This window comes from Lissotriton helveticus, chromosome 4_1 (genome assembly GCF_964261635.1).
Source record: "Lissotriton helveticus chromosome 4_1, aLisHel1.1, whole genome shotgun sequence".
Classification (NCBI taxonomy): domain Eukaryota; kingdom Metazoa; phylum Chordata; class Amphibia; order Caudata; family Salamandridae; genus Lissotriton; species Lissotriton helveticus.
In genome coordinates, this window is record NC_136063.1 from 1,832,479,168 (window position 1) to 1,832,500,558 (window position 21,391).

The window sequence follows — 21,391 nt, forward strand, 5'->3', positions numbered from 1 at the left end:
CCACCCTAATCTACAACCTCGGACTCAGACAGCTCGTGACACCACCCACCCACGCTGCCGGCCACACGCTCAACCCCATCTTCACCGCAAGCCCCCACGTCACCTTCTTCCACACCAACAAACCCCACTGGACCGACCACCACTGCATCCACTTCACCTTCAGGAAACCCACCATGCACCACGTCACCCAACTGATGCCTCGACGCTGCTGGAGCAAAGTCACCAAAGACCAGCTAACCACCACTCTCGCCCAGAGTCCAGCCGCCGACTCCACCGACCCGATCACTGTCGCCCGCAACCTCAGACTATGGATCAACAACCGTGCAAGCATCCTCCCTCCGCTCAATACATCCTCCAACAGCCACACCAGCAAGAAAGTCCCCTGGTTCACTGAAGACCTCCAGGCCTCCAAACGAACATGCAGAACACTGCAGAGAAACTGGCTCTGCGAACGAACACCGGACAGCTACGCAGCCAACAAGATCGCCACCCGCAGACACCATCAACTCATCAGATCCACCAAGAGGGCCTCATTCAAAGACCGCCTAGATAACAACGCACACAACAGCAAAGAGCTCTTCAACATCGTGAAGGAACTCTCCAAACCCAGCTCCAACACCAACGACATCCCACCCTCGCAAGACCTGTGCGACTCGCTGGCCGGCTTCTTCCACCACAAGATCGCCGACATCAACGACAGCTTCAACGCCATGACCGCCCCGTTAACAACCGCCCCACGACCACCACCTGCACCAACCCCCTCCTCTCCTGGACCAGCATCAATGACGAGGACACCAGCGAGATCATGAACACCATCCGCTCCGGATCACGGTTAGACCCTTGCCCTCACCACATCTTCAACAAAGCCTGCAGAGCCATCCCACCCCAAAGCAAAACAGCAATTGACACATATAGGAGTTATGATGCTAGGTAATCTATATGTAGACAGATGACACATGTCTTTACACCGTTTCGAAGAGAAGGGGGGATGTTTCCTGTTGATATATTTTATGTTTTAGGCATAAACACTCCATCCGAGCCTGCTATCCTACCCTTCTAATCAGGCGCCTTCACACCCAACATTGAGTCAACTCATAATATCTAGCGCACCACAACTCCTTATAACCATGTTGTTTAGGAAAGTTGCTGAGATGCTGGAGAGAGGAGGGTTTAGATATGGGGAGGAGAAATCGGAGGCAGGATGGTATTATTGCTCTGCACAGATGGGCGAAGTATTGCTCAAAAGTAGGCACAGATTGATACACTATTAGTTTTTGGATGGTGAATTTAGGAATCAGATGCTCACTAAACAGTACATACTATACTATATTTCTGTGATCATCCACGTACTGCAGTGCTTCAAAGGGGTGGGGAATGCCCACCACCATCCTCCAGTATACCCCAGGTTGTGCTTGAGGCTGTGTCACTATTGGTTTTTGTTGAGAATCTGTTATATGCCAACAATTTTAAATGCAAAAGGTTTAGACATCGACCTACAAGTCTTAGATGCCAACTTCCTTATGCATACTTTATACACTTGGCATGGATCGGCCTGTCAGTAGTGGATGTCTGGGTTAATTGTTCGATACACTTTCGAAGATGACTGAACATGAGGTCACTCCATCACCATTGATAGCCCTGGTGGGATATGTCAAAGATATACCTAAAGGAGTGAGGAGATTTACGACCATAGCCTATTTACTGGCTAAAAGAAAAGTAGCACTTTATTTATTACAATTATGGAGGAAGAGGAGAGGCATCGTGACTCAATCAGCAGTGTTGAAAAAATGACATAAAGCGCTCTGCACATCTATCTATATATAAACACATTATTCTCTATACACACACATCCTCTATACACACACATCCTCTATACGCGCACATGCCTGCATCCCCAGCAGTGGTCAAGAAAGGCTGCAAAAGCTGCATTTTTGGTCTTTTACACCAGAAGAAAAGGGATCAATAACATTAATCTTTTAAATGAAGAGGGATTATTGCATATTGTGTGGCCTACTCCCTTGGTAGCTACAAAGGGAGCCACTTCACCATGTGGCTTTCTGTTTAATAAACTAGCACACAGTGTTATATGGCAACACAACTCTGTGCTTCTCTGGTACATCAATTTACAAGTAAATAAGTTTGGGTGAAAACAGCCCGACATTTCACCAATGCAGGATATAGAGCTCTGCATACCTTCTAATTTTTACACATTTGAAGATAGTGATGTTTTCTGTTGTAGACTCTAATGTGTGATGCATACTGTTTGCAAAAATTGTAGAGGTTAGCATTGGTGAGAACCTACTTTGAGTTGTGCTCCCTCAATACCTCGACGTGTAAAGTAATGGGTGTGTCAGTGGTAGGAACACTGCATCCACATGAAGGCACCTGGTAGCAAAGTCAACACAGGGAAAGTTCCACAGAAGCATAGCCGATCCATCAGAAGTTAATCTGCTCCTTAAAAACTGTTAGAAAACATTCAGTAGGCTTGCAAACTCTTAACAATTGACTGAATACCGTATGTGTCAGAGGACGGAAGTTGGAGGGATTGGGAGCATGTGCCATTGCACTGGCTACTGACAGGTTTTCATTTGTGTCATTCTTACTAAATGTAAATACATTTGGTTAAACATTTGGCAGCATTTTTTTTTAAAATGAACCCAAGAGTTACAGCCAGCATTTTGCTTTGTAAATTGAGAGCATGTACTCTGTTTCTATTGTCCAGTGGAGGCGGTGTAATTAGTATTATTTTTGTTGCTATGTTTGTATTCTTTTCAGCCTTAAAAACGGCCTTTATGTGGCGTATTTTGGTCACGTCCTTCCAGTACATACATCCAGTGAATTTTATTTGTTTGGTTACTAAAAACCATTACATAAAACCAGAATACAAAAGTAACAACATTACAAAAGTTAAAAACCAAGAAAATTGCAAGAGTTCTGTTCATCTAATTGCTCCATGGGTGCTAAACAAGCTGGTGAAAAAAGGGTCATTCGCCGACTGATGGCTCTGGAGACCGGCTTATGGAAGCCATCAACTTTGCCCGTGCTTGAAAGATAAACTTTCCAAAGGCCGCCATGTGCTATACCGTGCACAGTGTATACAGATGAGTGATCCCCTCCTCTGCAGTGCGTGACCCCGATTGTCTTACATACATTCAGTGTTCAAAGTGATAGGGAGGGAACCTTGGTGGTGAGGTTTGTCTTTGGGGTAGAGATTATGACCTTCCTCCCGCAATGCAGGAAGTAAAAGTAAAAAGTAAAATGTTTTGTGTAGATCTCCTGTTTGCAAATGATTTTATCATATCTTATTCGAGATTAAAATTTGTCATCAATAGACTAAGTTAGGCTGTATGAGTAGTAATGTCTTCGTATAAATAGCCTTGTGATCCCTATAAGTATGAAGGACTTTTAATGATTTCTTAAAGTCGTTGCTTTGAACCTCAAAAGTGTCATATAATTTGTTGCTGTTCGATTCACCTAATACATATATTTTATGTTCGTGTCTTCGTCCTGATGTACTCTTATGTAATCTTTTACAAATGTAAAAAACTTCCCTTTCTTTTATTGAGCTGTCTTGATTTCTCGCCGAACCTATGTATAGTTAAAAAAAATCACTAAAGTTTGTAGCAATAAATAATGATTTATAGGTTTAATACGCATCTGCCGAAACATCTTATGTTTAGAACGATTCACCCATGGACCGCTATTTGATGCTCAAGCATTGCCAGAAGGAGTACGTGTATAATAACCCAGAAACAGCTAATGTTTATGTATTGTTTTAAAGATTTTGTGGTACCTTATGATACAGATTGTGGTAAATTCAGCAAAATAATTTGGTCTCTGTGCATAAACCTCGTTATAATCGTTGACTGTTTTGTCCTTTGCCCCCCAGGAAATACAGCCTCCTTATTCACCAACTCCCTATACGCAAGGTGGTACGATAAGGCGATACATTATCCAGAATCAAGAGCAGGTAGGATTGGGTTTAATCCAGAACTTGACTTTTTAAAAGGAGACTCCCTTATCAATCAATGTTTTTTGTTCAAAGGACAGAGGTAACCTTTCTGTACCTAAATAAAAATGTGTGTATGTGTTAATTTGTGTTATGGTAGCTGCCACCCTCACATCCTTTCCAGTTTGGGGCTCTGTAGGCTTCATGACAGCCTCATAAAGGTTGCACTGGATGGAGAAGTGCCCATGGGGAAGCCTCAGGCAAGCTTCCTAGTGAATGAAGGGCTGTGAGGTGTCATTTTGCTTTGAGGGTCTAATAGTCTTCATGGCCCTATACTTGAAATAGGAAGCCTCACAGGTCCTCTTCCTGTCCTAGAGGGATGTTTGCAGAAGCCAGTTAGTGTAAAGCAGAGATGCCTTGTATGGGTGTAGTCCTCCCATCTCGAGAGGCTCTAGCGCTGTGATGTTGGCACTGACAGATCTGACAGCGCCTGGAAGTCTGTTTGTCCCTCATGTGCTCTCCTGGACTTTTCAGTGCAAGGGGAGTGATGTGGCTGATGACATCCGGATATTTACATTGTCTTGTTGGCCCTGGGATTGGGGATTACGAGACAGTTCAAATAAGTGGATATAATGATTTTTTTCTTCTTCAAACAATAACTATATTACAGTAAATAAAATAGTGGTTTTTATTTAAGCAATAACTGCCTTTAAACATTTATGTATCTTTGTATCCGGAAGTCAATCCCACAGGCCAGTTGAGCTGAGCACTGAGCCATCCTGGGAAGTTTCAGGTTTCTTATATGTCTCCCACAGGTTTTTAACTGGGTTTTTTTTCTCCCCACATGACTTTCCAGTGGGTGGGAGCTGGTTATATCTTTTGAGATGGTTGTTATTTAACATTTTTGATAGAGCTGGCGAAATATTTGGAGACTACCTTTTGGTCTAATGAAGAAATACATCAATATTCCAAGCTGAGCGACTGACTACAAACTACTGATTTGTATCTTTAAAGCCCCAAGTAACATTGTTACTCCTCATCTTCTTGTACTTCATCGCAGTTCTTTTCACCTTCTCAAACCCATTCCACTAGACTCGTTACCTCTCCTCTCCCTTAACCTTCAAAAGTACTCTGAAGGTGTGTTGTGCTTACCAATGAAAGCAGCCCCGTTTACCTCACTTTTCCCTCCTCTACAATCCTCCTTTATGCATCGGTTATGTATATATGGCCGTGTGTTGCTATGACAATGCTTTTAGTGTTCGTGTTTGTGTCTTAGTCATTACTTCATTATAAACTTTATTCGACAGTTGAGTCATAAAAGTATACATAAAATCCACAGTTTTCCAATATAAAATCCATTAAAAGATACAATAATTATTAAGAAAGGATTAAACTACTATAGACTGTTGCCGAATATCATTTTTCACAATTCCATAAAATCCTAAAAAAAAAACTCATCAATTTTCGTACAGTCCAGGGTAATATTGCACAAAACTCATATAAATGAAGCAACCCCCATATTTACAACTAAATAAGTGTGATAGGAACTTAATATTCAGGTCTCAGCCGCAATTTGTCTAATACGAATCGCCCATGCCCATTTCAGAAATTTGGCCACAGCACTAGCAATTCGGGGACTAGGGTCTGTACATAGGATTCTTAAAGCCTCTAAATGTCTGCGTGTGCCAAGCAATTTACAAATGGGCTTAACCCACATTGATCTAGGGGCGGTAAACAAGGGACAGAAAAAAAAGAGATGACTTATTTTCTCTTGTTCCTCCCCACACTTAGGGCATTTGGAATTACCGTTATCACCAGCCCATTTAGCTGTGAATGATCTTAATGGAAGGGAGCCTACTCTAAGTTGAAATTAGAGTTTACGGTCCTGTTGTTTCTCTATGGCATCCCAATATATTTCGAGCTTCGGTTGGGCCTTAAACTCAAGAAAACGTTCTGTTAAGTGTGAGGAGAGGCCCTTTGTACAGACTTCTGCATTCACCATCTCCCAATACTTTTCTTTCAAAATTTTCTTGGAGGGGAATGCAGCATTTACTGGGTCATCCCACAGTTTCCTCATTCCCGATCTAGATAGTAGGGTCCGAATGGCCTTCAACCAGTGGATTTTTTTACAAGAATCCTTAGCCATTATCTCCCTCAAGCCCTGTGCGTAATGCTGTAGCTCATCTGTGGTCCATAAGCGGCGCCAGTACAATAAAGGCCGCAGACGGGCAAGATCTTGGATCGCTTTTTTTCCAAGGTCCCACATTAGCGGTGTTAACGGGGTACTTATGGGAACGCAAGCTGCTTTTCGCAGAAATTCATTTTCTGCTAGCGTCAGGTTTCTTAAATTCTCAAAACCCCAAAGTTCGGCTCCATAAAGGGCCGAACTTAACACCTTCATCCCATATACCTCCAGTAATGGGCTAATGGGCTTTGTAGTTGAGGAGTTAAACCTTTTCAGAAGAACACCAGCCAGCTCATTACTTACTTTACACATAAAAAACAATCCTACATGTTTATGGCACATCAATCTTTTTTTTTTTAATCTTCTGTATTGTATCTGCTTTCCATTTTGCAATGTTCTTGTCAAAACTGCTTTTTGGTGCTGAAACAAATCATATTTACAATGAAATGTTTATTAAAAATATTTGCGCATCCAGGCTTTTGTCGGATGTGCAAACATATTACTTTTGCAGAATCACTAAATGTGTGGTTTTTCACTCCGAAATGGCGATATACAACACACAAAGTTCCAACAGAAAAGCAGATTTTCCATGTGGACGGTTTTGTTCAGATTGAGAGTTTAGTTTTTCAAGGGTTGGGTAGACTGGAAAATTTGGCAAACACCCACACACTTGGAAGTTTGTAGTTTAGATGTTCACCACATTTTTCCAAACAGTTTCTATCCCAGTTAAAGGTCGGATATTTAATCCGGTTAAGAAGAAAAGACAACCCATTCTCAATGTGGGAATGTGATGGGTACACCTTCCAAAATGGTGATGATGTAAGAAACCGAGTTTCTCCATGGGTGTGCAAACCGATGTTTTCAGTGGATAAACAAAGAGGTACAAAGTGCAAATGCACCACACCACCCCAGTTCAGACTTGGCCATATGCAAATCAGTCTTGACCCTCATGGGAACAGTCCAGCCCAAACTGCCCTGTGCTCTCCATGCCACTGGATTCAAGCTATCCTGGCTGATCCCTGGATCCCCTCCCTGGATCCCCTCCCTTGCACGCTTCAAAAAAGAGGCCAAATCCTTCCTCAAGGGTAAATTCCTTGGATAAACCTGCTCCTCAGCTACCTAAGAGACTATTGCCTCATCCAGCGACCTTGTACAGTACTCGTGTGATTTCCTGCCTATTGTATGACTCTTGTCTCTGTAAAATGCCCCGATGTATAGTCTCTCCTTCCCCAAATGTATAGTATTGTTGGAATCTCCTGCCCACCTTATGACCCCTCAACTCTGTAAGCTCTATTATGTACAGGTCCTGTGATACACTATGCTCTATACTACCCTTTGAATATGTAAAGCGCTCTGATACCCTCACGGGTCAAGTTTGCGCTCTATAAAACCTTAAAATAAATAAATTAATTAATTAAATGAGGGCTGAAAGCCCGAAACCGGTCCTAGGATGCTGGTTTCCAGTCCAGGGAGGACCTGGCTTGGCAGTTCGGACTGGACTGTTCCCATGGGGCACAGGGCCAAGACCGATTTGCAAATGGCTGGGTTCAAACTGGAATGGCATGGTGAGCAAAAAAACGATGGATTTAGGCTCAGATCTCTGTACTGAGGTGAATGTATGACATTGTTCTGCATTCTGTCCATCAACTGTTGTTTTTGCATTTGTCACCCCAAGTGGGACGGTTTTGCTCAGACGTGAGTCCCGTGCTCTCCATGCCACTGGATTCAAGCTATCCTGGCTGATGAGGGCTGAAAGCCCGAAACCGGTCCTAGGATGCTTGTTTCCAGTCCAGGGAGGACCTGGCTTGGCAGTTCGGGCTGGACTGTTCCCACGGGGCACAGGGTCAAGACTGATTTGCATACGACTGGGTTCAAACTGAAATGGCATGGGTAGCAAGAAAACGATGAATTTAGGCCCAGATCTCTGTACTGGGGTGATGTATGAAATGGTTCTGCATTCTGTCCATCAACTGTTGTGTTGGCACTTCTTCAGCAGAAGCAGGTCATTAGGGGCTTGGAGACCAGCTCGCTCCTCCGGAGAGAGACGTATGTGCTCCGGTGTAGCTCTAATCACTGTACATACAAGATTGGGATATAGTTAATGACTGGTGTAGCTCCCTCGGTGGGTTAGCCCTGATTGGGTCCTTTGTCGGGGGGGCCATTTGGCTCCACCGGAACAACCATGGCATTGCATCTGTGGAACGGGGTGGCGAGCAGCTCCTAAAGGTGGCCTGAGACAGCATCGAAAAGCTAACCCATCTGGTGATTGATTGTTGCTACTAACAATCCCCTTGGTGAGGGAAAGGTAAAGAGTGCACTGCAGCCATGGACTTTTTCGGTACCCTAGATGGATCTGTCTAGAAGGGAAGGTGGCACCTGCGCTGTTACTGAGTAATTTGATGGCCTGCCTGTTTTCAAACACTTGATCATGGCTGTTGTCTGTTACTCTGTAGGCACACATTGTATAAAAGCCGCACCTATTAGCTTTGTCAATGCTTAGTGAAATAGCAGCATGTCTATATGCATTTTTCATGCTTTATAAACTGTTAAGAGCAGGAAGATTTGAATACCGTGGTGGTGGTGGTGGGGCGTGGGAGGGGGCTCAGTTATTCTTGAGCATCGAAAATTTCAATAAAAAAATGTACGCCTGAAAACTATTACATGTTTTATGCTTTTTCATTATTTCAGGAATTGCAAGCTCCATTTCAGCAGGGCACCATAAGGCGATACTATGTGCAGAATCCTGAGCCGGTACAGTATTTATTCTTAGCTATGCTTTTTAAAAAACATTCTACCTTTAACCGTGCAGTTCCACAAAGGTATGCATCAAGATGCATTGATAGAAGTAGTTTATAAGGATCGGCAATGGCCCATTTGTGGAGAGAGGGAGAGCTTGAGTGTATTCCTCACAGTGCACTGAACTGGGGGAGCGTGTTCTAAGAATGCCTTGAGGTCAACATTCCTAAAACTACCCACATGCCTGTGTTTCAGTATTGTGAATTGTGAGGGGCAGATATTTAAGGAACGGGAGTAGGGAGTAAGCCTTTTACAGACTGAGGTGCAGTGCTGGCCTGGCACCCGCAGAGATACTTGGTAACAATACTACTTGAAACTCGGGTGCACGAGTCAGTGCCGTGCATGCAGGTTGACATCACAGGAATGCACAGCAAGAAACTTCAAAAGAGTTGTGTGTTGTTTAGGGATTCCACTGGGCTTGCGGCTGGCGGTTGGCGGTGTCTAAAGGTGATTGTGTGTGAAGTGGCAATGTATTGTTCTGTTTTGTCTACTTACACTAATCACCCCGCTCCCGCAGAGGCAGAGATGACTCAAACCTTCATGATGTTTACATTGTCTCTCTATTTTGGAGCTTGCTGGGTAACTTCTGTTCAAACACACGTAGATTTCATCCTTGTTCTAGGATCCTTAAGTCCTTGAAATGTCGCCTGTGAAGTAGTTTGGAAAGGTGAGAGAGATTGTAAAATGCATTTTCAGAAGAGGATTGTGGGTTGCAAAGGAGACTGCTAACTGCAGAGTTCATAAAGAAGGTGGATCCAGGCCAGTGAATAAAAGCAAGATTCTGAAGTTCCTTGGTGTCCCTTGTGATGAAGAAGGTGATAAATTTTTTCTGCATGCCCTAGAATCTGGAAGGCAGGAGGATGCTTGTGTTATCAACATTGACCTCCGTAGATAGAAGCCGTGCACAGTTTTCAGTCTAGTGCCTGAATACTGATTCTTAGTCCATGTATATTTATTAAATTCGTTCTCCGACGATTTGCTTTCAATGGAGAGTGAAAAAACATGGCTACAGAAAATGGTGAGTGGATATTTACCTCTATCAACGACTGAAGGTGGATAATGTATTTCGATACAATACAAAACTGAGCAGGAAGCATAGGAGACTGTTCACAATCTGAAGTATCCTGCTCTTAGCAGAGTGGGAAATGAAAGGAAGTCTGGCTTCAGGAGTGGCTACATCATTTCTTTGTCTTTCAGCATGAAGAACATACAGCCTGATCTCATTGTTGTGCCCATGTATCGACTGGTTGAGAAAGCATGAACATGGAGTAGCTCTTTATTAAATGAAAGATCTGGGAATTTATTAAAAACTGCAGTTTAGGCAAAAAAAGAGACCGGTTCGATAACTTACTCCCCTACCTAGATGGCACAGGAGCGGTGTAAGATACCGCTTTGTGGGCATGATTCGAAGTGTGAATATGGGATGCACTGAGGAGCAGCATGATAAGACTGGCATCAATCAGAATTAAAAAGATATTGTCTGTCCCATGTCAAGTGACTAAAGATAGCTTGGGGAGAAAAGGGAGTTACTCGAAGTGAGCAAAGGGTGGAGAAAAATATTGTAAGTGTCTGAAAGCCTATCTGGTATATATGGGAGACGAACTTCATCCTTGAGAAGCAATGATAATATTGGCAGTTGTTAAGCATATTGTGGGTCGATTTTAAGGGAAGGACCTTTAAGGTAGTAGTGATGCTTAGGCGCATACGAAACCTTGGACACTACTAAAATAGAAGGTCTCGGTACTGGTCTTCCAGACCAGTCGGGCTTTATGTTCAGACAGTCTGTCTTGCACAAACTGCTTTTGCATGGTTGCTCTAGCTCTACTCAGAGCTAAATGAGTATGCTGTCTTACTAGAGGCAGAGAGCGTGTTTGGTTCTCTGGGTTAGAATTTCCTCTTCAGCTGTCAGCTAGGGGACGGCTTTTTAAAGTTTGTGCCTTCAATCTATTCTAACCCCACAGCCAGGTGTAGGATTAATAGATGTATCTACTGTCCTTTCAAGTTATCGTGTTGTACTCAGCGGTAATGCCTCTGATCTGTGCTACTTTTTGCAGTAGCTCATGAACCCCTGGCCAGTGTACTGTGAAGGATCTTTCACGAAGGGGGGAAGCATTTCAAAATCCCAGGCTCTTACTGTCCCTCTGCATCCTGCTGCTGTATGTAAGAGACCAGTAGACCAACTTCACACCCGTTATCTATGTTTCCTAAATGTTATGTTATGTTATGTTATGTTATGTTATTTCCACTTGTAGCGCGCACGGATACTCATGAGTGTCCCGGCGCGGAGCTCGAGGGGGACAAGAGGAAATTAACAAACAAAGAGATGTGTCTTGAGTTTCTTTTTGAAAATAGCAGGGTTGTGGATCAACCGTAGGAAAGGGGGGGGGGGATTCCAGGCAAGGATGGCCTTCACGGCGAGGGTTGTGCCTCCCATCCTCTGAAGACGGAAGCGAGGCACCCGTGCAAAGCACTGAGTGGCAGAGCGAAGGGCCCGAGCCGGGATGTAAAAGGAGAAACGCTTCTGGAGATAGAGGGGGCCAAGGCCATGAAGGGCACGATGGGCCAGAACTAAGGATTCAAATCTAACTCTATCTGCAACAGGAAGCCAATGGAGAGAACGAAGTTGAAAAGTCACACTGGTCCTGGCAGAGAGGCCCAATAATAGTCTGGCAGCCGTGTTCTGGACTACCTGAAGCTTTTTGAGCAGATAGCCAGGGGACCCTATAAAGAGAGCATTGGCATAATCCAAACGGGAAAAAATCAGGGCACAGGTGACAGTTTCCCTGGCCGCTTGGGGAAGAAGCGGAAAAAAGGAGCGAAGAGTCTTGATGAGACCAAAGCAGCAGCCTGCCAATTTCTTAATATGGGAAGAAAAGGAAAGACTCTCGTCAAACCAGACTCCCAAGTTTTTAGCAGGCTGTCCTGTCGCCGAGGGGAGCGGGGAGTCAGGGAGCCACAGCTGTTCACGAAAATCAGTCGGAAAGCTACCAAACAGTAAAATCTCAGATTTTTGTTTGTTACATTTAAGTTAAGCATCAGCTAGCCATTTAAAGATGGAGACTAGGCACTGTTGGGCTGCCACGACCGAGCTGGAGGTCTTGTCCCAGGTGAACAGCAGCTGTGTGTCGTCAGCATAGGCCATCACCTTAGCTCCGAGCTCCTCTGCCAGATGTAAAAGCGGCGTAACATAAATGTTAAAGATGAGCGGGCTAAGGGAAGATCCCTGAGGCACTCCCGTGGTGACCAGCCGAGGCGAAGAGGAAAAAGAGGGGAGCCAAATCTGCTCAACTCGCTCTTCCAGGAAGGACCTCAGCCAGTCCCAAACTGCTCCACATACCCCGATCTCAGCCAAACGGGCCAGCAGAAGGGCATGCAGGACCGTATCGAACGCAGCCGAGAGGTCCAGCAAAATTAATGCTGCCCTCCCGCCTGCATCCCGACACTCCTGAATGGCCTCGACCACCTCCACCAGGACAGTCTCAGTGCTGTGTGAGGTGCGAAACCCCGATTGAGCAGGATGCAGAAGGCCCTCTGTCTCCACATACTCTGTAAGTTGGCTGTTAACAACCTTCTCGCAGACCTTGGCAATAGCCGGGAGAAGGGAAATGGGACGGTAGTTCCCAGGGGTGAGAGGATCCAGAGAGGCTTTCTTCAGGAGCGGCAATATCTTTGCCTGCTTCCACCTCTGAGGAACCACCGCCGACTGGAGGGACAGGTAGTTCCCAGGGGTGAGAGGATCCAGAGAGGCTTTCTTCAGGAGCGGCAATATCTTTGCCTGCTTCCACCTCTGAGGAACCACCGCCAACTGGAGGGACAGGTTGACAATACAGTTCACCTCAGAGGACAGGCTCTCAGCCACTGAAGCCAGAAGTCTGGCCGGGCAGGAGTCGGAAGGAGAGCCCGACTTGAGCCCTCTGATGATTTTAAGGGATTCCAGGTGAGTAACTGCTCTAAAAGCTGAAAATGAGCAGACAGGGGCAGCAGGAGGAGAAACCAGAGGACCCATGCTACCGCCATTGCCCACGGAGAAGGAAGTTTGAATGGCCTGAATTTTCTCTCTGAAGCAGCTGGAACGCGTATTACACCGCGAAAGAGAAGCGGGAATAACACTCGCCTGCGCCCGGGGAGAAATAAAATTCTGCACTATGCAGAAAATGTCTTTAGCATTGTTCCTAGCTGAATCAATGCGGGCAGCAAAGAATTGCCCTTTGGCCACGGCGATAGCCTCATAGTAGATTTTTTGCGCAGCTCTCAAATTCCTCTTGGCTAAAGAGCAGTAGCCACTCTGACGCCAGGCACGCTCCAAGACCTTGCAGTCGTGCTTGGCGCTCTTGAGAGTCGCAGTAAACCATGGTTGAGACGGCGAGTCTCGGGCGGATCTAGAGGGCCGAATGGAAGCAGCAGAAGTTGCTGCCTTGGCAACCCAAGTAGAAAACTCAGACAGACACTCCTCCAGTTCTTCTGGCAAAGCGGGTCTAGAGAGGTCAAGAGCCAGTTTAAATTTCACGGGGTCAATCCTGCCGAGGGCAGACTTCTGATAAGGAAAAGTCCGAGGAGCAGCAGCACTGGATAGCGCCCAGGAAAAACGAGATAAAAAATGATCGGACCAGGGCACGGGGCAGGGATCTCCTATGAGGAGGGGGAAATTGGAACAGATAGGGTCTAAAAGATGACCCGCCTCGTGAGTAGGGAGACAGACATGCTGGACAAGTTGCGCCAGGTGGAAAATATCCAGAAGGTCAGCCGCATCTCTGATATCAGGGCAGTCCAGATGGATATTGAGATCCCCCAAAATCAGATAGTGCGTGAACCTAACTGCCCTGGCGGCAATGGCATCGCCACAGCTGTGAAGGAAGGGACCCGTGGGGCCGGGAGGTCTATAGATCAGAGAGGCCCCCAGAGTGAAGTGTGCGGAGAAGCGCACGCTGAAATCAAGCACCTCACAATCAACCCACGCGGAAGAGTCCCCTAGTTTTAGTTCCCAGACATCTTTAAAAATGACGGCCACGCCGCCTCCTCTGCCCTCCACACGGTCACCTCTAGGAATCTTATAGCCAGGAGGAATGGCAAATGCGACAATAGGGTCAGAGGAAGCGTCCAGCCATGTCTCAGTGAGGAACAGAATATCTAGTGAATTCTCCGCCAGAAGATCATGGACATCAACGTGATGCTTCCTAAGGGAGCAGGCATTGATCAAGGCAGCCCGAATATGAACTTCCTTGAAAACTCGAGGGATAGGTTCGCCCTTCAAGAAGAAACCACAGTCTGAACAGGGGGCTAATGGTGGCAGCAACACATCCCAAGCTTGGGGACAACTGCAGGCCAAGCGGTCCAAAGCTCTCAAAGAGGTTGCGCCATAACTAAACCTTGGCTCATTAACTTGGGGTTTTGGGGCAGCATAACTGGCGCTCGTCGCCAGTTATGGGAAGTATCTGGATTATGCATCAATTGGGAAAAACAGATCTTTGTCCTGATGCCAAATACCGCTCAACCTGCTTTCTTCTTGATGCCGAGATGGTGCACATTGTTATTGCTCTGCCTTGGGATTCTGGCCCATAGAAACATTCATGTTGTACTGTACGAAAATTATGATATAGCAATCACTAAACTTATGACATTGATTGACAAACTGGTTACCGTTCCCCTAATAAGGGCTGGCTGTATTACACTAATTAAAATGGTGATGCTCTACAAATTTCTCTAACTTTTCATAAACATTCCAAGTATCTTCTTTAGCTTGTTAAGATCTGTGCTGATCAAATTTGTGTAACCTGGCAGACATCCTCGAATCGGGTGGGAGATGTTGATAGTTTCTTTACAATAATTATTTACAATAAAGGAGGATTGCCACCTGATTTTTAGGGCTAGTGTTGTGCAGTGCAGTCTCGTTAAAAAAACATGTATTACACAATTTGATCTCCTCTATGCCAAAGTTACTGATTGAGGGAGATGTGAAAGACCCCTCTGCTCTGAAAACAGGTCTGGCATGTTGTCTTTCCATGGCCTACATTGTCAATTAACAAGGTGTCCCTAGCTAACCGGGTTTAGCACCAGATTGCTGTGGCTGCGCAGGTAGACCCCTTGTATGCTCTGTGCCTCCTTCTGGATACGACTCCTCGGATCCCGTAGTTATTTGAGCCAAAAGCCTGCGCCCACCTTCCTATGCTGGGATCTCTTCCCTGAGGGGAGATGCTGGTCATTAGAGCAAATCAGAACAAAACATAATGTCTCCTCGCTTGATATAGTCCTCTATTTTAAAGTGCACATTTTCTTGCAAGAGTTACTCTTATTTTCCCCGGTGAGACTCGGCCCCTACTGCTTTTCTCTACTATGATGGAAAATCTGAACAATTATGGCTGGAATTCCCACATCTGTAATGCTCTCCTAAACAGACCTGATGTGCGCTCTTCAACTAGATGATGATGATGAAGTATTCTTATAAGATTTGGTCGTTTTGTCTCTTTTGATGCTACGAGCTGGAAGTGTGGTTTTGCTGAGGCATTTTCATTTCATTTTGTTTAGGCCCGTCTTATAGTTCTGTGGTTCTGGTTGGCAGATTTTCCTGAATTTTAGATAATCATTAATTATGGACTCCACGTCTTTTCTGGAGAGTGGTCATTTATTGGGGGATGGGACCGAGCACCGACAGTGTGTTTGGAGTCCAAGATCTAGTATATTTTAAAGACTTGAGGGACACATGTGAAACTCCAGTCACCCACTGCCCGCTCTCACAAGGGACATCTATGGCCCTGTACATGGTTAACTTTAACCTTATGGGTGATAGAACCCCTGAAATGTTCCTATTTGGTGGGGAGATCTTGGCAGTTGGTCCTTGAAGGATTTGGTTTGTTTGACAGTCTGTAGGGAATGGCATACTGGCCTGTAATTTCACTTAGTAATGTTTTACACAGACCGATCTGTAAGGGTGTCAAGCTTTGAACATGCTTTGGAATGTACACAATGTTGGCAACATACATGGTCTAGGTGGAATTTGTCTGTTATTCCATTTCTTTGTAAATATTAGTTGTTTAAAAGATATAAAAGCCCTCGGTCTACGACCTTTAACAAGCCAATAACAACTCTCCAGTAGAAAACCAATGGAAAGTGAGACCTGACCTAAAACAGACATACATACATATTGTACGCTTGAACTTCTAGAGTGATGGCATTAATGTTTTAACTGTGTATGTTTAATGGAGAGAATCAGACTGAACACTTATTAGCACCAGTACAGTCGAGTCCTGCAGTGTGATGGGCCCTCTTTCTGCTCTCTATTTGAATCTGCTTTCCTGGTTACCTTTAACATTACACTATGGTTCGTCGTGGACCACAGCCTGACCCATCTCCAGTACGCAGTCCCGTTTCCAGTACGCAGTGCCTGAAGTGTGCGGTTCTATGGATGTGCACTTATCCCAGAGTTGCGACTTCATTAGTTTCAGTTTACAGCATACTACTTTTGGTTTTGGCACTATAGCATGTTACCCATTCATATATTATGTGTGGGGACATTTTTCTCCAACCAGTTGTTGGTCCCTATCCGATTAAAAAGTAATGCCATCTGCACAAATCGTATTTTTGGGGGGTAAAATATTGTTAAACATGGTCTTTGGGTGTCTTTTTATTTCTATGTTGGACCATAATTCAGTGTAAAAATTAACCGAATAACTATAAAATGCTATTGTTTATAGGTGCAATTCTGTGCAGTTTTTGGCATCGACAGACCAGCAATTACTATATTTTGAGCAGAACCCTTTTGTTATAGATTTCAAAAATAGTCGTCTTGGTTGCATTGAAACTATTGCAGTTGGGGGGCATGCAGTATAACTATACATCCCTCAATGTGATCGGGACTAAGGTGAGGAAATCAATTTTTAAGTTCTTATTGTATGCGTTAATTTTTTGTATTACTAAAAATGTAAGCACGAGATACCTCCAGTTAACAGTGTAGGATTTCTGAAGGAAAAACTGGATGACTTCTATACCCCCCACATGATAGAATATGTGTTGGTGATACCTCTTTAGTCTTATTACACATTACTTTTCTAGCTGGGGATGCCAAAAGATCAATCAATATGTCTTATTTACTTTAAAAGAAAAACAAAATTAATCCTTTATTTTTATTCTATGTTTTTCAGCAAAGCCCTTTCCTTAAGGGTGTTAATTATGTTCCTGGGAATAATGTTATATATGAAAAGACGATCACACGACTTGATGCTCCTCCACATACTGAACAAGTGAATCAGGTAAAAGCCTATTCTGTTTTGCAATAAATGTACCCCTCTGCTTTCTTAAACTTCTTGAGACTGGTATAGGTCCGAGCTTTCTCCTCTCACTTTGTCAAGTGTCAACAAATAACGCTATTGGATGGAGAGATGATGGATGTGTACATTAGTTTGGTTGTGAAGTGTTTATGCTACTTTGCGGTATAGTATGAAATTAACCATGGTAGAGAAATTGTGTGAAGAGACAGAGTACTTGCCAAGAAATCCTAGATCATAGATTTTTTACGTGTTTTTTCTCAAAAAAGTGCCATTTCATCACAGGTGCTATGAGTTACAGTTCTCTCGTGTATTCTTTTTATGTGTAATAAATATGGTTTTGATCTGCGATGCACTCTTTTGGAAAAATGTGGGAGTCCTCCTGGCTTCATATTAGTCATGCAGTGATGCAAAGCAATCAATTAATTAAATTAATCCTCATTTGTGATTTGTTCTTATTTCTGTTACTTAGGATCCATATTTTGATACTCTTCAGTTCTAAGAAAGATATTAAAAAGTATTATTGTAAATCAGCGCTGACGCAGAATGGAGTCATTTGGGGAGTTTGTTTTCCTCAGCTAAGACTAGTGGCCAAGTGACCTCTCTGTAAGTGGTGATGACAATGACCTTGTGGTTCTTAGCTTTGACTAGAAGATCATTGTTTGGATCCTAAATATAATTAAAGTAAGGAGTCTTCTGAGCTCAGTGACATCAAGTTTTCAGGAAGACAAGGACGAGCGGGTAGAACTACTGGGAAACTAATTGTATAGGTTCATATGGAGAAAAGCATTAAGACGTGCTTTGACTTGACGCAGATTGTCTGCTGGGAACTGTGCTACCTAGAGGAAGCCCCATGCAATGCATTTATGCTTTGCAGCTCATTGTTTGGACTGTGCTTCTCTTGGCACACACATCTACAGCATTTGCTGTGGCAAAAAGATGTTTGCACAAATACAACTCTTTATGACGAAGAGCAGGTGCATTCACTAGGCATAAATAACATTGTCGGTCACTACGGTCCCACCTCCACGGGTGTCAGTCATGCACCCATTTCAGTATGGGTTCCAAAATGTAAAGTGCGGCAAGATGAATGTATCCTGCATAAGAAGACAAACTACCTTCAGATGGTCCTGATGAAGAGTCGTCAGATGGAGGCACCTTGTTGTCCACTGATCATGGGGGTTCGTGAGCCCGTCCATTTGCTCAGAAGTACAGCAGCATGAGTCATGTCAGGTGCTGTGCAGCAAAAACCAAAGATTAGGATGTTAAATGTGGTCAGAGGACAAGACCCTAGTCTTTGCAACGTAGATGGAAATAGTGAGTGATGGTGCATGCAGGAGTGAATATCACTAGGAAGAGACAGCCTCCAAGGAGCACTAGATGAGGCGCAAGGGAAGTAGTGCACCAAAGTGATTTGTTTATGGGCTGGTGTCCCATCCCACTCATCGGCAAATGTCAGAAAGAGGTCTCTTGTCAACAAAACAGTCGAGCAGTCCAAGGCACCTTGGTCTGAGATAAACAGAGGCGCCTGCAGTCTGAGGAAAGGTTAGTGTTTGTCCTTCTGGTGATACTTCAGAGGACTGAGAGTTGCCGAACAGATGTCGTGCAAACTGTGCGCATTACTAATTCTATCATTCTTTAACAGGTTTCATGCTGTTATTATGTTGTTAGCCATGCCAGTGGACAGAAGTGCTTTATTTGTTAAAAAATAAATAAAAAGCGGAGGGGGCTTAAGCTGCGGGGGCCTCCACATCCTGGATTTCCGAATAGAATGCTAACTAATCTTGATTCCACATGATGCCACTTTTGTTTCACCGGCCAAAACGTTGTCTCTTCATCCCAGTGTAGTACTCTTTCACCCCGACTTTTTCTCTTTGTCACCGTTTCACTATTGTTCTCTTCATGCATTCCACATTATTTATGTGTGTTGTGCATAAGAAAGTCCGTTTATGGCGCCATCGCAATGTTTTCAACACCCAGACCGGTCTCCTTTAACTTGAGAATGGTGGCAAACACAAGTTGAAACTTCCATGGAAACATTAAACGCGCATGAACCTTCGTGCCGGTAGAAAGGCAGCTTTATCTATAAACGCATATAGGCCAGAGACCAGCTAAGCTAATGACTGTATTATTTGTTAGCTGCTGCTGCCGAAGATTAGTTGATGGGGAGTATAAAGAAGGAGTGTGCAAGTTTTGGAAGATTACTTAGTGCGATGTATCTGGTGATGGGACGGTATGTTTAATATCAGAGTGCAAAGTACATTTCCGTATGTGTCATCCGTTCATGAATCATCCTCATCCGGAAGCAGCCAACGTCTAATTGAGGTTTGTGAAATTGACAACTATGAAGATCGTTCCTCATTAACTTGTAGAACCACGTTACATTAGGCAGTGACCGTCTTGAAAGAGAAGGAAAAGAAGAAAAGCTGGGTTATACGTGTGTGGTGAAGTAAAAAAAAAACATATTGATTGGAGAAGAGTAGACCTAAAAGGAGGGATTGGATCTTTATGGGAACGGTAATGGTGAAAGTAGATTTAAAGTTTGTGAGCCGTGTGATAGTATAAGTCCTTCCAATGTTTAAGAAATTGTCGAGAAATAGATGAGATTTATAGGAGGTGTGCAACGGAAAAATAAGGACAACGTCTCCATGGCTGAGAGAGATGAACTGATCTTAATCTATGTGCAAACTGGAAAAAAGCATGAACATCACATCACGTTGAAAGGATTTAGGCTCACCCTTTGCAATTGTGGATAAAAAATGATTTGATGAGGGCTGCTATAGGAAAAGAAAAGTATTGTGTTCTAGAAACAAAAAATTATTTTATAATACAGTTGTTATGCCCTGTTTTGATGGCATTACGTTTGTGGGAAAAAGTGTACGCAAATATCACAGATTGAGATGTATGACATCACCATTTGTTGAGCTTGCCATTGGATCCATATTGAGCTTCCCATTGGATCAATGGGGGAGATAACTGTGTTCTTGCTGGAAAAACATCTTCTGAAACCGGTAATTGAGCTGATAAATAAATAGTGAGGACAGTCCGAATATTGAAAAATGTGTTCTTATTTAAAGTTAGTTCACAAGAAAAACAATTCATGTGGTAAGCTACCATATAAAACTATTAATGGAATTCTTTATGAATTATCATGCACAGTATGGCCGTGTAAGACAGTGAATTATTAGCTGGGTTGGGTAGAAGTCCACCAGAAGTTACCAACCTGTTAGGTTCAGTCAAAGGTTTCAGTAATTTAAACCTATGATCAGCCACCAGTAGCTATGGGTCAAAGCAGACAAACCTGACCTATAGAAAATGTGTAAATCATTGTTAAGTACCAAAACAATAAAAAAAAGTTAACAATGCAACTCAAAAATCCCACTCCAATTTTTTAAATATCTTGGTAGTAATGGTTTACGATATCACCTCCTGTATACATATGTATATGTGGGTAGAGTGTTATATTAAACACATAGGAATATTTTGAGTTGGTGCTATATTGGTATCAAACACCCTACTACCAAAGGTGTTAGATCATACTGTACCACAGGATCCACTGTGTATAATGAATAACAAAGGATACCACAGCACTCACTTGGAAGTCCAAGAAAGTTAGAAAGTCCAAAAAGTAAGGATTCATGTGGGGTGATTCAATTGTATGGTTTATTGAAGAAAGAGGAGTTCTGTAATCTTGAGTACATTTGTTATTGAAACAGCCAATCTTCAATATATTCAATATCGGATAACAGCTGACACGTGTTTCATCAAAGCTAACACTAAGAGTAAGATTCTAAATGCAGAGGCTCCAATGAGAATAGGCTCTTAGTAAGATTATATGTCTAAGATGAGCCAATCAGGAAGTCGCAGCTGGTTGTGATGTCAGTCTGGTGATATACTGAAGTCTTAACATATGTAGTCCTTAAACTAGTGAGCTAATCATATGTAGGATTCTGCTACTTAAGGTATATATCTACAACAACCTGTGAGTGATCCAGAAGTAAAACCTCTTATGTATTCACGCAGTGGAGGTAAAGCAAATAATGCAACACTGAAGAAATGTCTCAATTTCTCTTCATAGGAATCCTCCTCTAACTTCAAGGTGTCTTCATAGGACATAGCGAACCTCCGCTTTCTAGCGAATACGTAGGAGATTTTTCTTCTGGATCTCACATAATTTGATGTAGAAATATTCTTTGAGTAGCA

The 21,391-nt window shown here is 43.5% G+C and overlaps 1 protein-coding gene across 4 annotated transcripts in view; it reads left to right on the forward strand.

The window, feature by feature from the left end:
* POF1B (POF1B actin binding protein) overlaps nucleotides 1-21,391 on the forward strand; it is a 234,852-nt gene that overhangs the window by 84,763 nt on the left and 128,698 nt on the right. For all 4 annotated transcript variants that reach the window (XM_078688473.1, XM_078688470.1, XM_078688472.1 and 1 more), the window contains exons 2-4: nucleotides 3,890-3,970; nucleotides 8,823-8,885; nucleotides 17,066-17,173. In XM_078688473.1, coding sequence (XP_078544599.1) covers nucleotides 3,890-3,970; nucleotides 8,823-8,885; nucleotides 17,066-17,173 — 252 coding nt within the window. The remainder of the gene's footprint in view (nucleotides 1-3,889; nucleotides 3,971-8,822; nucleotides 8,886-17,065; nucleotides 17,174-21,391) is intronic.